Source organism: Patella vulgata, chromosome 3, assembly GCF_932274485.2.
Source record: "Patella vulgata chromosome 3, xgPatVulg1.2, whole genome shotgun sequence".
NCBI lineage: Eukaryota > Metazoa > Mollusca > Gastropoda > Patellidae > Patella > Patella vulgata.
Genome location: NC_065881.2, coordinates 1,192,671 through 1,206,501, shown reverse-complemented (window position 1 = coordinate 1,206,501; position 13,831 = coordinate 1,192,671). Strand labels below are relative to the sequence as shown.

At 39.0% G+C, this 13,831-nt stretch overlaps 1 protein-coding gene across 1 annotated transcript; it reads right to left on the bottom strand.

Annotated features, from left to right (window-relative positions):
• Nucleotides 1-942: 942 nt before the first annotated feature.
• Nucleotides 943-9,384, bottom strand: LOC126814949 (cystine/glutamate transporter). Its single transcript, XM_050540418.2, has 9 exons — nucleotides 8,314-9,384; nucleotides 6,924-7,149; nucleotides 5,816-5,860; nucleotides 4,782-4,905; nucleotides 3,993-4,096; nucleotides 3,034-3,130; nucleotides 2,050-2,199; nucleotides 1,367-1,544; nucleotides 943-1,031 (listed from the first exon to the last, which is right to left on the bottom strand). Exons 1-9 carry the CDS (start codon nucleotides 8,990-8,992, stop codon nucleotides 979-981), a joined length of 1,656 nt encoding a protein of 551 aa, XP_050396375.1. The 5' UTR covers nucleotides 8,993-9,384; the 3' UTR covers nucleotides 943-978.
• Between the last annotated feature and the right edge of the window lie 4,447 nt (nucleotides 9,385-13,831).

Below are 13,831 nucleotides of genomic sequence, written 5' to 3'. Positions count from 1 at the left end.
TTTTCTCCGGGTCCTCCGGTTTCCTCCCACTGCTAAAGACCCCTACGCGCAAGCGAATTATGTAAATAAAATTAAATCATATGTTAGTCCCGAAATGACCTAGTTTGTGTCGAGTGGACGTTAAACCCCATTTCTCTCTCTCTCTCTCTCACACTCGCCCTGTAAATTTTACTGGGAAACTTTTTACTTACATTCTACTATTATTCGCAGTTTAACAGTAAAAAGTTGCCCAGTAAAATTTTCTGGGAAGTGAAATTCTTTCGCCGAGGATTCAATAGGACGGTTAGTGAACGTACAGGGCGAGTGTAATGAGACCCACGTTCAGAGCTGAACTACAGTAGAGATTGCTGAATGTTAGCATACAATACTGAACGGATTTGGAACATTTTTGGTGGACGGATATTCGGTTTACAGATTGGGCTTTACAATATTGTAGGTTGTATATGGATTATACCCCCCCCCCCTCCACAACGGAGATCAGTGGCTTTGATAGAAATGAAATGAAATGGGGTTTAGCGTCCTACTGTTCTGCTCCTATACTGGACTAATGAAGACGGGTATACGCCATATAGTGTGATATGAGGGAAATTTTGCCCGGACAGCGGCACTGCAGCCTACTCTTATATCGAATTCCATCTGTCAAGGGATCTTTTACGTGCATGCCAATGTGTACACGGAACCTTGGTTTTTCCATGTCAGGCCCTTCAATCTGCACCACTGACAAGAGGAAACCAAGCCGGCGGGAAACTTTCGCGGCTAACACCGGGATCGAACTCGCGACCTCCGGGTTAGCGATCCAGCGCCTTACCCACCGTCTCTCCCTGTTTTATTACTGATCAACATATAATGAGAACATAATAACATTTATTGGACGTTAAATTTAATAATAAACAAACAACAATGAATACATCAGGGAATTATATTAAAAAAACGATATGTGGTATATGTACATATAATTATAACTATTGAATGGCTGTTTCAGGTACCTTTGACTAATACTAACAGTTTCTGGGTCGTCACAGTCCAAAATTCTGAAATTAATAAAAAAAAAAATAATAATAATAAGCCGGAAGTCGTGTGTATGATGTCAAGCCTCTGATTGATGACTCCTGACCCGAATTGTGACTGGTTTAACAGTAGACTTAACTACCAATCAAACGAAACACTGCGAGGAATATGAATATCCGAAGATTTGAACCCAGTTTGGCACCAGAGGAACAGCTTTAGAACATCCTGAAAGTTCTTCACGACTCATGACTGGCGATTTGAATCGGGTTTAACACGAGGGAACCAGTTTTAGAACATCCCGAAAGTTGTTCACGGCGCATGGCTGGAGATTTGAACATGGTTAAAACGGAGTACTCACCAACAAGATCTGTAAATTCTTTTGGTTTATTTCTCCACAAGACACCAAGCCAATAGAGGGGTATACCACCAAATAATATAGCTAAACCTATTCCCATCTGATGAGGTCTCTGATATATACCTAATACCAATACCGCCACATTCACTAATAGCTCTAGTATGGGCACAAATAACATCACCTGTAAACAATAGGATATGGTTGTCATGGTGATTAGTCACATCGTCTGCTTCCACAATATCAGGGTATAGAGGGAACCACTGGTTCCATTGCTTTGTAAACAAATTCATATAGAAGCAGTAGGGCAATACACTGAAGAAGTCACGTGAGCTTTAGATACTAGTCGAGAGGTTGGAGATAAACATCACATCCCAAACTTTAACAAAAAGCAAACATTTTCTCGTGCCCTGGGGAAAACAACTGCCCCGAATAGCTTATTGACCCAGTGGTTCGGATACCACCAAGTCCGATATCGTAGAATATAATACGTCATGTTTGATAAACTTATAACTGATTGCTAAATCATATTCTAAATATATAGGAAGAATTTTCGGCTCTCCTACGTCTTGTCTGCGATATCACTTTACCTTTTATGGTCAATGATGATCACGTGTTTACCTTATATGCTCAATGATGATCACGTGTTTACCTTATATGGTCCATATGATCACGTGTTAGTGTTTTACCTTATATGGTCTATGAAGATCACGTTGTTTATATCTTAGCACGAGTAGAGTTGTGACGACAGCGATTCCCATAATGGTAGAAAATAGAGATATATATTGCATCATGGTCTCGAGACCACCGGCATATAACATAACTAGAGACCAGGCCATCTGAAATATAACATGTACAATTAAATAGTTACTGACCGGTGTCAAGGGCAACAGTGTGTCTCAATAAAACACTCTGTTATGGTGAGTTCTTGGCGTTAAGTGCGCGGAACTGTAGGTATTCCACTAGAAACATTAACGCTGATTGGTTAATCAAATTGTCTGACGTCACAGGTTCAAACGCCGCTCGTATGACCCCTGACGTGATCTTCCACTACAACCGATCAGGCCTTCATGTAATGGAGGTCATCGAAAGTATTAAAAAAACGAAATAGATCTGTGTTTTAATCAGATATTTACAAGTGATTGGATAACCACGTCACAACTGTCTCTTCCCTCAGAGCAGCGAACAATGGCGTCCATTATATGACTTACGTAACCCGCGATCTCTTTCGATTTGATTTGAAAAATCCGACATGGTTGTTGATTTATTTGCTCAAATTGTACCAAATACTGTTCTCCATTTTTATATACGAATACTGGTCCCTTTAAACCAGCGATTCTCAACCAATGTGCCGTGTGTCGCGAAATTTTGAACGGCACACTTAGAAAATGCGAAAAACCACGTGATCATAATTGAGTATTCACTGGTGTCTACTGATGTTCATAGCTGTGTTCTTCTTCATTTAGTTTGAGTCATGCTCCGTCTACGATTGCATGCCGTCTGACTTACAATGATTATATATTTTGCAAAATTCAAATATTTTTCATATATATTTCGCAACGTGTGCCGCTATTTTTTCATGTGTTCCAAGGGTGTGCCGTTGGCAAAAAAAAGGTTGAGAACTACTGCTTTAAACATACGAATACTGGTATCTTTAAACATAAAACACTTACCATTACAAATGTAGCTGGCCATGGTGTCCTGTATTTGATGTGTATCATTCCCAATATAACGGGCATATGACCAACTCTAGCTCCAGCAAACAGCAATCTGTAATAACAAATACCACCATTATTGTCCAACTCAAGGTTCGTTTTTGAATTTATCCTGATATTACATGTATATATGTCTTTGTAGCTTAGAAGGGACCTATGGAAGATTAGGGTTTTTTTACAAACTAAATACGTTGCTCATTAAATAAAGCTTTTATTATTATTATTATTATTATTATAATTTTTATAAACTACACAAAATTCTGGGAGTCTCGGTGACACATTGAGTAAGACGTACCTTCATTAAAGGGGTGGTAATAATTTTCATAAAATGCACAAAATTATGGGAGTCTCGGTGACACATTGAGTAAGACGTACCTTCATTAAAGGGGTGGTAATAATTTTTATAAAATGCACAAAATTATGGGAGCCTCGGTGACACATTGAGTAAGACGTACCTTCATTAAAGGGGTGGTAATAATTTTTATAAAATGCACAATATTCTGTGAGCCTCAGTGGCTCAGTGAGTAAGACGTTTGTTCGTTAACCTGGTGGTTCCGTGTTCGATTCCAAAATTTACCAAGGAATTGCCCTCATAGTACACTGTATGGTGTATACCCTTCGTCATTAGCCCAATTGGAGTCTAACAGTAGGAGGTAAAACAACATTTCATTCACACAACCTCAGTAGTTTAGTTTTTCATACAGTTTGCCAAGTACGTGACAAACAGTACACCTTGGACAATTAAAGGGAGATAATTGCTTTTATAAACTATACAAGCTATAATATAGCTTTATACACGAATAACTCGTGTAATAGGTGCATCATATAGTATATGTCTACCTGGGCAGGTGTTATAGGTACATCACATAGTTTATGTCTACCTGGGCAGGTGTTATAGGTGTATGAATTATACATACCTTGGCAGTCCCATAATGGACGCGTTTAAAGCACCAATTGATGTTAGTGCCACAAATACCGCTATAACAGCCGTGATGGGTTTATACAATCTTTGTATAAATAACTGAAATATTCACAAATACAAAATATAACTTGTATAATATTACAGATAACTTGAATAAGCATCTTGGAAACGTTTTTTAAATTTACGTACATGTAATAGACATTCATCATTAGATTTGAGACGAGGAAGAAATGGGGTTTAACGTCCACTCGAAATAAACTAGGTCATTTCGGGACTAACATATGGTTCAATTTTATTTCAATTATTCGCTTGCGCGTAGCGGTCTTTAGCAGTTTGGAGGGGGGGGGCGAGGACCATAAGAAAACTGGCGGGGTTTCGATTCCCCGGTTGTACGTGACAAGGAGTAGGGTCGCCTGCCCAACCTCGTGGGTTTTCTCCGGGTCCTCCGGTTTCCTCCCACTGCTAAAGACCCCTACGCGCAAGCGAATTATTGAAATAAAATTAAACCATGTGTTAGTCCCGAAATGACCGAGTAGACGTTAAACCCCCTCTCTCTCTCTCTCTCTCTCTCTCTCTCTATCTTGTCCAGTGCCCCCCAGACCACCGCAGTCTACTGGCGTCGATTGTGGGGAAATAGCCGCCTTGTAAAATATTTAATTTTAGCTCGGCAAAGCGATCCTTCAGGATAAAGCAGTCATCCGTTTTCGCCTCCGGAAATATCCGAACATTGCCGATGATTGCGTTAAAATGGGGGAATTAATGCAACTAAGAAATGTAAACTTACTAAAGCTACAGCATTTGAACCAAGTACTTCTGTTGGTGATAAAATTGTAAAATAAGCCACGTTAGTTAGAATATATTGACTTATAACTATTACAAACGATATATACACAGAACGGGGCAGATCTCTAAAAATAAAATAAACATTTTGTTATTATATTTAATCATATTAGTACGAATTATAGGGGTGGGATCCTAGCAGTGTGCGATATGGGGGGGGGGGGGATCCCGGAGAATGGGGGTCGGGCGGAAGGCTGAGTTAAAAACCACCAGCTTTGTCACGTACAAGCTGGGAATCAAAACTACATCAGTTGACTCAATGACAGACCTTATGACCTAACGCGCACACGTTAAACCATTCGACCACCCCAACCCCTAAATGTGGCCAGACAGACGATATGTCTATTTTTGTTTGTTTAAAACCAAATAAAGTTGTTGTGAACTGTAGACGATTGGTTGGTTGGTTGGGATTTAGGTAAGTCACCTAAAGTAGGCTATAAAGGGTCACGTTGAAGTTCTTGTATTCATGGACTGGAATATCAGTAAAACGCGTTTATATATAAATATATCTGATATGTGTAGATGTATCTTGGTAAGAGGACACCATTGAAACACCTTTCATTACAGGCTTCTAGTTATTAAATAATATAAAAATCTCGTCATGATCTAAATGTATAAATAATGAATTACACCAACCATATATTTATCGTTGATACAATTTCACATATCGTCCTCTTTATATTATATATTATTATTAGCATACTTGTTCATCAAGGAACAGGGAAGTTACTCAGATATATATTTTATTGGTACACATGTTAAGAAGCATGCTAGGTTCCCACTATCAAATCACCACACGGTAAGCTTGGCTGGTAGTCTCTCGTAGACGACCAGCACCGCTGTCTGTAACCCGAAACAATTTCAGGTTCTGCACTTCCTAACATTCATCGAGCCGGTACGCCTATGAGAGCACAGACCTTATGACCTAACGCGCGCACGTTAGACCCGCCCACAACCACGTGAAGCAAGTTAACTTACCTTCCTGGTTGCTTGACTTCCTCTGTTAAACTGGTCATAACCTGCCTGTAAAATACGAAAACAAAAATAGAGATGGCTTTATTAAACATGTAGTATTCAGATATAGAGATGACCGTTCTTTTAATACCGAAACAATAGATGATGAATAATATTTCATTCAAATTACTTTATTCTGGGCGAAGTATGGCTGTTTACGGTACAGGACAACCGAGACTGAGTCTCAGTTATCCATTTTGTTGTTAGATTTTTCAATCTCGCGGGTTTTCATATACCCATTATATCTCGACCCTCGGATGACAACAGAGAGAGAGAGAGAGAGTTGATTATAAGCTTGTCGAGTGGATAAATGTCTAATTAATCGTTTATATAAGATTTCAAAACAGCAATAGGCAGATTTAATTCTTACATCACGTATCTGTAAGTCTCTGTTTCTGGTGTGTCTCAGTGAGTAACCAGGTGGGGAGAGTTCGATCCTGATATTAGTTGAGGAGGAAAAAACAAACCCAAGATCCATCGTGGTGTTGTTCGTGTGAAGGTAATAGAACAATTCACAACTGGAATTCAATGAAGCGGACGCAGAACAGAAATGCCACTGTTCGTACTAAATTTCCCTCATGGCACACTGCATGGCGAGTATATATCTCAGTTAGTCATGCGGGTGCATGGTTTATATCTGTCTCAGTAAGTCCGACTGGTGCATGAAAGAAAGTCGCACCTGCACAACTATACGTTTTTCCTGGGGTGGGGGGGGGGAGCTGAATGGTTAGTACGTGCGCGCTGTACCATAAAGTCTGTCATTGAGTCAACTGGCGTGGTTTCGAATCCCCGGTTGTACGTGGCAAGGAGTAGGGTCGCCTGTCCAACCTCGTAGGTTTTCTCCGGGTCCTCCGGTTTCCTCCCACTGCTAAAAGACCCCTACGCGCAAGCGAATTATTGAAATAAAATTTTAAAAAAAACATATGTTAGTCCCGAAATGACTTAGTTTGTGCCGAGTGGACGTTAAACCCCATTTCTCTCTCGCTCTCTATTCCATGTCTGTGGTATAATATTTTGACCATTTTATAGATAAATAAATCGTGTATGAAATTTGACAAAACGACGAACTTACCATCCGCCATAAGAGAAAATGGAGTAAAAGATGGCTATAGCTATTCCTCCAGGTTCTTCGGAAGTTCCAGTGAAAGGCTGCTGGAGATATTCTGTTTCTCCTATAGCTAGCTGATATATACCGCCGATTACTATTATCAACAAGGCGAAGATCTTTGTACTGGATAGGAAGGTCTGGATTCTTTTAACATATTTCATATATACACAATTCAATGCCACTAGAGTTACTGTAAAAGAAACAAGCGTTGGTCACAAACACATTACATGAAATCAGAAATGATGTTAGAGTAACTATTTGTTTGGGGTTTTTTACGACCAGAAAAATCGTTAAACGTATTTTTAAACGGGTGTTGGTCACAAACACATTAGGGGGGGAATCAGAAATAAGTAACTATTTCTTTTTCACTCAAATGCACAAAAAGACAAAAGACAAACATGGACTCCCAGACCATAAAAATTAGTCTTAATAAAAAAAAACATATTCGGCTATAGATTATTCAAGTCAATCAAAATCCTAACGGACGTTATAGCCATTTAATTCTTCCGATATTTTCCATTGACTTCCAGTCGTCATTTTGTTTTTCTCAAAGATCATTGGCCCGAGCGATATTTGATTCTTATGGACGAGCTTGGTGCCACTTGCATATTTATCATTTTGCATGGAACAATTAGAATTCTCGTCGTCGAACTTAGATCAAATTACTGACATGGGCTAAGCCTAAGCAGAAAATGTACATTAATTTACCCCGTAAATACATTTACTTACTGAATATCTACAACCAGTTTGAACATTCCACCTCGGTTAGAAGCGAGAGAGAGGGAGAAATGGGGTTTAACGTCCACTCGACACAAACTAGGTCATTTCGGGACTAACATGGTTTGATTTTATTTCAATAATTCGCTTGCGCGTAGGGGTCTTTAGCAGTGGGAGGAAACCGGAGGACGCGAAGAAAAACCCGCGAGGTTGGACAGGCGACCCTACTCCTTGTCACGTACAACCGGGGAATCGAAACCCAGCCAGTTGACTGAATGACAGACCGTATGATACAGCGCGCGTGCTAACCATTCGGCCATCCAACCCCCCTTCAGTTAGAAGCAGAGTTGCTGTGTTCCCGACTCTCAACAAATCAAATTGTTTATATATCATTTAGCCTGATCAGAAATCGAACTCCATTAAGATATTGAACATCTACACAAGTTTCAACATTCTACCTAGTGTCCATTAAAAACACAATATTGAGCTCTTAAAGGTCTGTCGGACAGACAAACGGACCGATGGAAGGATGGACAATCCAACCAATTTCAACAGTACACTACGTTCTCCCAAAGGTGGGGATGGGCGGGGCGGGGGGGGGGGGGGGGGTATAAATGTATTTATTTTATAAACTTACTCATAATCCAACCAGCTAATATTTTCACACCCAGGTCGACATTTTCTGTTTCACAATCCGGGAATATAGGTTTAACTATGTAAAGAGCTGCTGTGTACGCTAAAAACGCCCAGAACGGTCCCGCTATCAACACAGTATAACCATACATTATTAAAAACCCTGGTAACGGTCCTAAACCTTTCATAACAAACGCATACGGTCCACCAGCCGTTTGAAACATTGTTCCAAGCTCAGCGAAACATAGAGCTAGTCCCATGTTTATTAATCCCCCAACTAACCACACAACCAAGGCAGCGCCTACAGAACCAGCAGCACCTAAAATAGCGGTCGGTGAAATGAAAACCGATGAATGTCCAGTCACTGCGATCATGATGGCTGCGCAATTTAGCAATGTTAATGTTTTCTTTAGTTGAGGTGCCGGTGTGTCGTTTGGTCCTTGCGCTGCGCCTGCTGTGTTCTGGTGTTTAATGGAGTCATCGTTGGAATCTGTTGGTCCGGTACATTCAATATCTTCAATGGAGGCAATTCCACTACTATCAGAAGTGTTCGATATATTTTCACTATAATTCTCAACAATAAATATAGGATTATCTTTACCACTAGATCCGTCGTCTAGAGATTTCATCGTCATAGCTTGTACCGAATCAGTACTTTTTGATTTTCGGTTAAACAACGACATTTTAATACCTGATTTCTTACACCTGGAATTTAAATTTATGAAACTGATTTCCAAACTTTTCAAACTGGGTATTTTTAAAATATAAACACACGGTAATATCAAGAGCAACTTATTTACGCACAACACAATATTTATTTTCACAAATCATGGCCCAGATTCGGTAAGTTTGGTCTAAAATTCCTGGAAATCTGTCTGTTTATCAAAAAAAAATTAAATTTCCCGATTTTCTACTTCTTACATTTTGCGGAAATATAATCCTGAAAAAACATATCGAAATAAAATATATTCCATTAGCACCGCCATCAGCTTCTACAGTGTACACGGTATAAAATAAGATTTGAATACTGTAATATTTGTCGTCTGCTATATTAAATCTAAACTGGATGCGGATTTAATGATTGTGTGGTTCAATTTGAATACTGTAATATTTGTCGTCTGCTATATTAAATCTAAAACGGATGCGGATTTAATGATTGTGTGGTTCAATGCGAAGTCACGTGTATGCACCGGTACACCGTGTGTTCTATCCGGATCTAGAAAACTTTACCTTACTTGTTCTTAGTACAGTATAGAATGCCATCTTTATTAGCATAGTAGGAACGGTACAATAGGACATTAAACTCCATTTCATTTCCTAGTATTGAAAGTTGTCTTTGTCATGCTAAAGCGATACTCCTTTTAATCCTCACTTCATGTTTCTCACATCCACACAACTAGACACAAACTAGGTCATTTCGGGACTAACATATAGTTCAATTTTATTTCTATATTTCGCTTACGCATAGGGGTCTTTAGCAGTGAGGGGTAAAACCGGAGAAAGTCGACAACATACCAGCTGGGAATCGCACAACGCCACTTGACTCAATGACACATCTTATTATCTAATGTGTACGCGTTAAAGGAGGTAAATCGCTAATATTTGGGACCTTGAAATTGACATATATGGGTCACATCGCATATAATGATGTAATATGAATGTATATGAACTGATTTAATTTCAATCTTTCTGTTTTGACTGAAATTTCTAATCGATTATTTTCGGCGAAATACCAGCCAAGTTACTGAAGACCGGAATCAACCAAGTTACACGACGACGTACTCTTAGTTCCAATTCCCAATGTCAAGGATTCTCTTACGTGCACACGGGGCCTCAGTTTGTAGTCCCACCCGAACGACTGTAAGACTTTCCTTATTAGGACTTCCGTATTGTACCGCTGACAATGGGAAACCACCATGGCAATTCCCGAGGGACTTTCTCCGCCAACACCGGGATCGAACCCGACACATTTTGGTTGGTGAGCTACACATTGGGCTTCTGTCAGGAAATAAGAACTAGTCACTGTGTGTGTGAGTTAGTTGTATTTTACGTCCGCTTCCACCGAGGTGATATCGCAGACAAAACTAGTCACTGTTATTCATTTCCATAATATATCGACTAAAGTTCAAATACGCATGTCTGATAGGAAGACGGGAGCGTAGCTCCGTCTTCATTAGCCCAGTCGGAGCAGAATAGTAGGACGTTAAACCCCATTTCATTTTAATTTGAAAACGCCGCTGCCCCGACAAAATTTCCCCAATAGTACACTACTTTGCGTCTCTCCGTCTTCGGTAGCCCGGTTGGTGAACAGTAGGACGCTAAACCCCATTTCATTTCATTCTTTAACTTTAAACAATGAAAAACGTCTTGGTTGTGTCTGGAGAAATCTGGGAATTCCCCTTTAAATGACTACTGTAACAACTCGACCTGGGACTATTTGATCAGAGGACAGTCATACGATTGTTCTATTTATATCTCACGACACACCCAAATAATCTTTGAATAAATTATACAAGTTAGATCGGTGTACGACTGGACGAACAGGTTATAAAGATTTTAATTAAAATACACATCGCGTGCTTCCTCTTGTGATAAGATAAAATAATTTATAGCTCGGTGTGTCAATCTTATTAAAATACAGATCTATATTTCGTTTCGATTTTTATTTTACTTTCGATTTTTATTTTACTTTCGATTTTTATTACTTTCGATCGCCTTTTTTTATACTTTCGATCGCCTCTACTTCATGAAGATCTGACCAGTTGTTGTGGGAGGTCTCGTCAGACATTTGACTAACTGATCAGTGTTGATGTTTCTAGTGGGTTACCCACAGTTCCATGCAACTCACGCCAACAACTCGCTATAACAGATCAAAATTTTGAATTATGCAAAAACGAAACGAAATAGAAGAATGAGTCCATATATCCTAGAAATATAAATGTAAAATTGTAAAATAAAATCGGTTTAGCGTTTTGACATCACGCAATAACATTTGTGGAAAACTCTTTTTCGTTAATGATTGATTCATTCTGAAAATATTTTCGGACATATTGTCTCAGCCCCAAACCCCCACCTCCGTCCCCACTCCCAACTGAGATTGGCCCGCTACGCATTTGTTAACAAGGAGCTCACGGGTTCTATCTGTTCTTAGAAAACGTTGGTACACATAACAATGACCGTAGCAATAGCCTATATCATCATCATCAACATCATCATGAACAACAACACCAACATCTGTATCTTCATCTTCATCATCATCTACTTCAACAACATCATCATCAACACAATCATCATCATCACCATCTTCTTCTTTTTCAACATCATTATCATCTTCAACATCAACATCGTCGTCATCATCATCATCGTCATCGTTACCATCATCATCATCATCCATCGTTATAATCATCCCCTTCATCATTTACATACGACGGTGCCTGGCCCTATTTTCATATTAAACAGATTAACGTATTTTACTTTTAATTATAATTACTTTCCGTTAATCCCGTCTTCATTAGGCCAGTTGGTGTGGAACAGTAGGACGTTAAACCCCATTCCGTTTATCTACCAGTAGAAGATCAACTCATGATTTATATAAAATAATCTGGTGCCGTTCTGTCTGATCTCCTCTCATATCAGATTAGTCGACAGTTAATAAACATAGTAAACGATTAACGACTTTAATCCGTGGATTAAATGGGATTATCGTCGGGGAGTGGTCGTCGACCAGACTGTTGTGTCGTTTTGTTATTGTTTCTCTCTCTCTCTCTCTACCTCTCTCTTTCTCTCTCTCTCTCTCTCTCTCTCTCTCTCGCTTTCTCTTTCTGTCTCTCTCTCTCTCTCGCTTTCTCTTTCTGTCTCTCTCTCTACCTCTCTCTCTCTCTCTACCGCTCTCTCTCTTTCTCTTTCTGTCTCTCTCTCTACCTCTCTCTTTCTCTTTCTGTCTCTCTCTCTACCTCTCTCTCTCTCTCTACCTCTCTCTCTCTTCCTCTTTCTGTCTCTCTCTCTACCTCTCTCTTCCTCTTTCTGTCTCTCTCTCTACCTCTCTCTTTCTCTTTCTGTCTCTCTTCTCTTGACTAGGCATTTAGAATGAATGTATCCACCACTGTGATTGGTCGTGTAGTTTGTATAGAATAGTGAACACCCGGGTTGTCGCGAGTCAGTTGGCCTCGTGAGAGATAATTAGGGTTTAACGTCCACTCGACACAAACTAGGTCATTTCGGGACTAACATATGGCGCAAGGTTCTTTATCAGTGGGAGGAAACCGGAGGACCCGGAGAAAACCCACCCTATTGTAAACCACACCACTTGACTCGATGCCAGATCTCGTGATTTATCGACCACGCGATAAACTATTTGTCCACACCATCCGCTGTTTATCGGTCGTACAGGGGCTGGTTCATCTAAGTAGGGCTGCGTCGCGTACTGCACTGTTTATGTGTCGTACGGGGGTGGTTCATCTAAGTCTATATTCTAACAATAAATGCATAATAACGATAACGAAAGGGGAAGATAACCTAGAGAGGTGATTGTGGGCATGTCATGTGAATAAATGTCTAATTAATGATTTATGAGATAAAATGAGAGACCAGCAGTAGGACGATTTACTTCTTGACATATTTTTAAAGGAGCTAAGTCTCTAACTCATTATTTTCCATAATATTCGAAATTAAAAACACGAATTAGAATTCAATATTAGGCCATTTTAATCAATGTTGATGTTGTTATCTTGTCGTGAAACTATAGGATTCTAATATCCAATATTTAAGACACAATTAACATTTTATAATCAGTACACGAGTCGTTTACCCTATGGTTTCGAGTGCCATTTTGTAATGAACAAATAAAAACATATCCTACAACACAATGGTGACAATGTGGAAGTAACTAATAAAGGCTGATTCACAAACGACAAAATAATAATTTAAAAATCGTGTAAAATGCACTTAACAGTCGTAAACAACTGTCGTTCAATTTGAACTGTTCACGTATTTCACCGAATATAACTGATTAGTATCGGTAATTACAATATTTGTTTCATAAATTGAATATAAATCATATTAATATGTGCTTTTAGAACCATTTTCGTCTATTTCAAGGTTCCACAAAAATAAAGAGCCACACGCCCTTTAACAGACACAAACAAATAAATAAATAAATAAAAGACAACTGATATTGGCTGTTTGTTTGGGTTTATTCAGAGTTCATGTTTATTCTTGTGTACAGTAGGAATGAAAATCATATCAATATTTAAATTAGCTTGGAACGATTCTAATACATATCGTGATACTGTAATAATATTAAACAATATCTTAATTCATAATAAATCTTGATAGATCGAGAAACAAAAATAACATGAGGTTGGGGGAGGGATAAAGTATTTACATGTATAAATAAACAATAATCTACTCAGGGTAATCTTACTGTCATTCTCTCACACCATAACTAGTTAACGTGTACTCCGCTGTCTCTTCTAGAAACATGACCATAAAATATAAAATGAAATGAAATGAAATGGGGTTTA

Excerpts from the sequence above, each read along its gene's own strand:
- LOC126814949 (XM_050540418.2), bottom strand. The coding sequence starts at position 8,992 with ATGTCGTTGTTTAACCGAAAATCAAAAAGTACTGATTCGGTACAAGCT. Across the intron at positions 1,545-2,049 it reads ATCTTCATAGACCATATAAG|GTGATGTTATTTGTGCCCAT; the intron begins GTAAAACACTAA and ends TATTGTTTACAG. Across the intron at positions 1,032-1,366 it reads AGAATTTACAGATCTTGTTG|AATTTTGGACTGTGACGACC; the intron begins GTGAGTACTCCG and ends TATTAATTTCAG.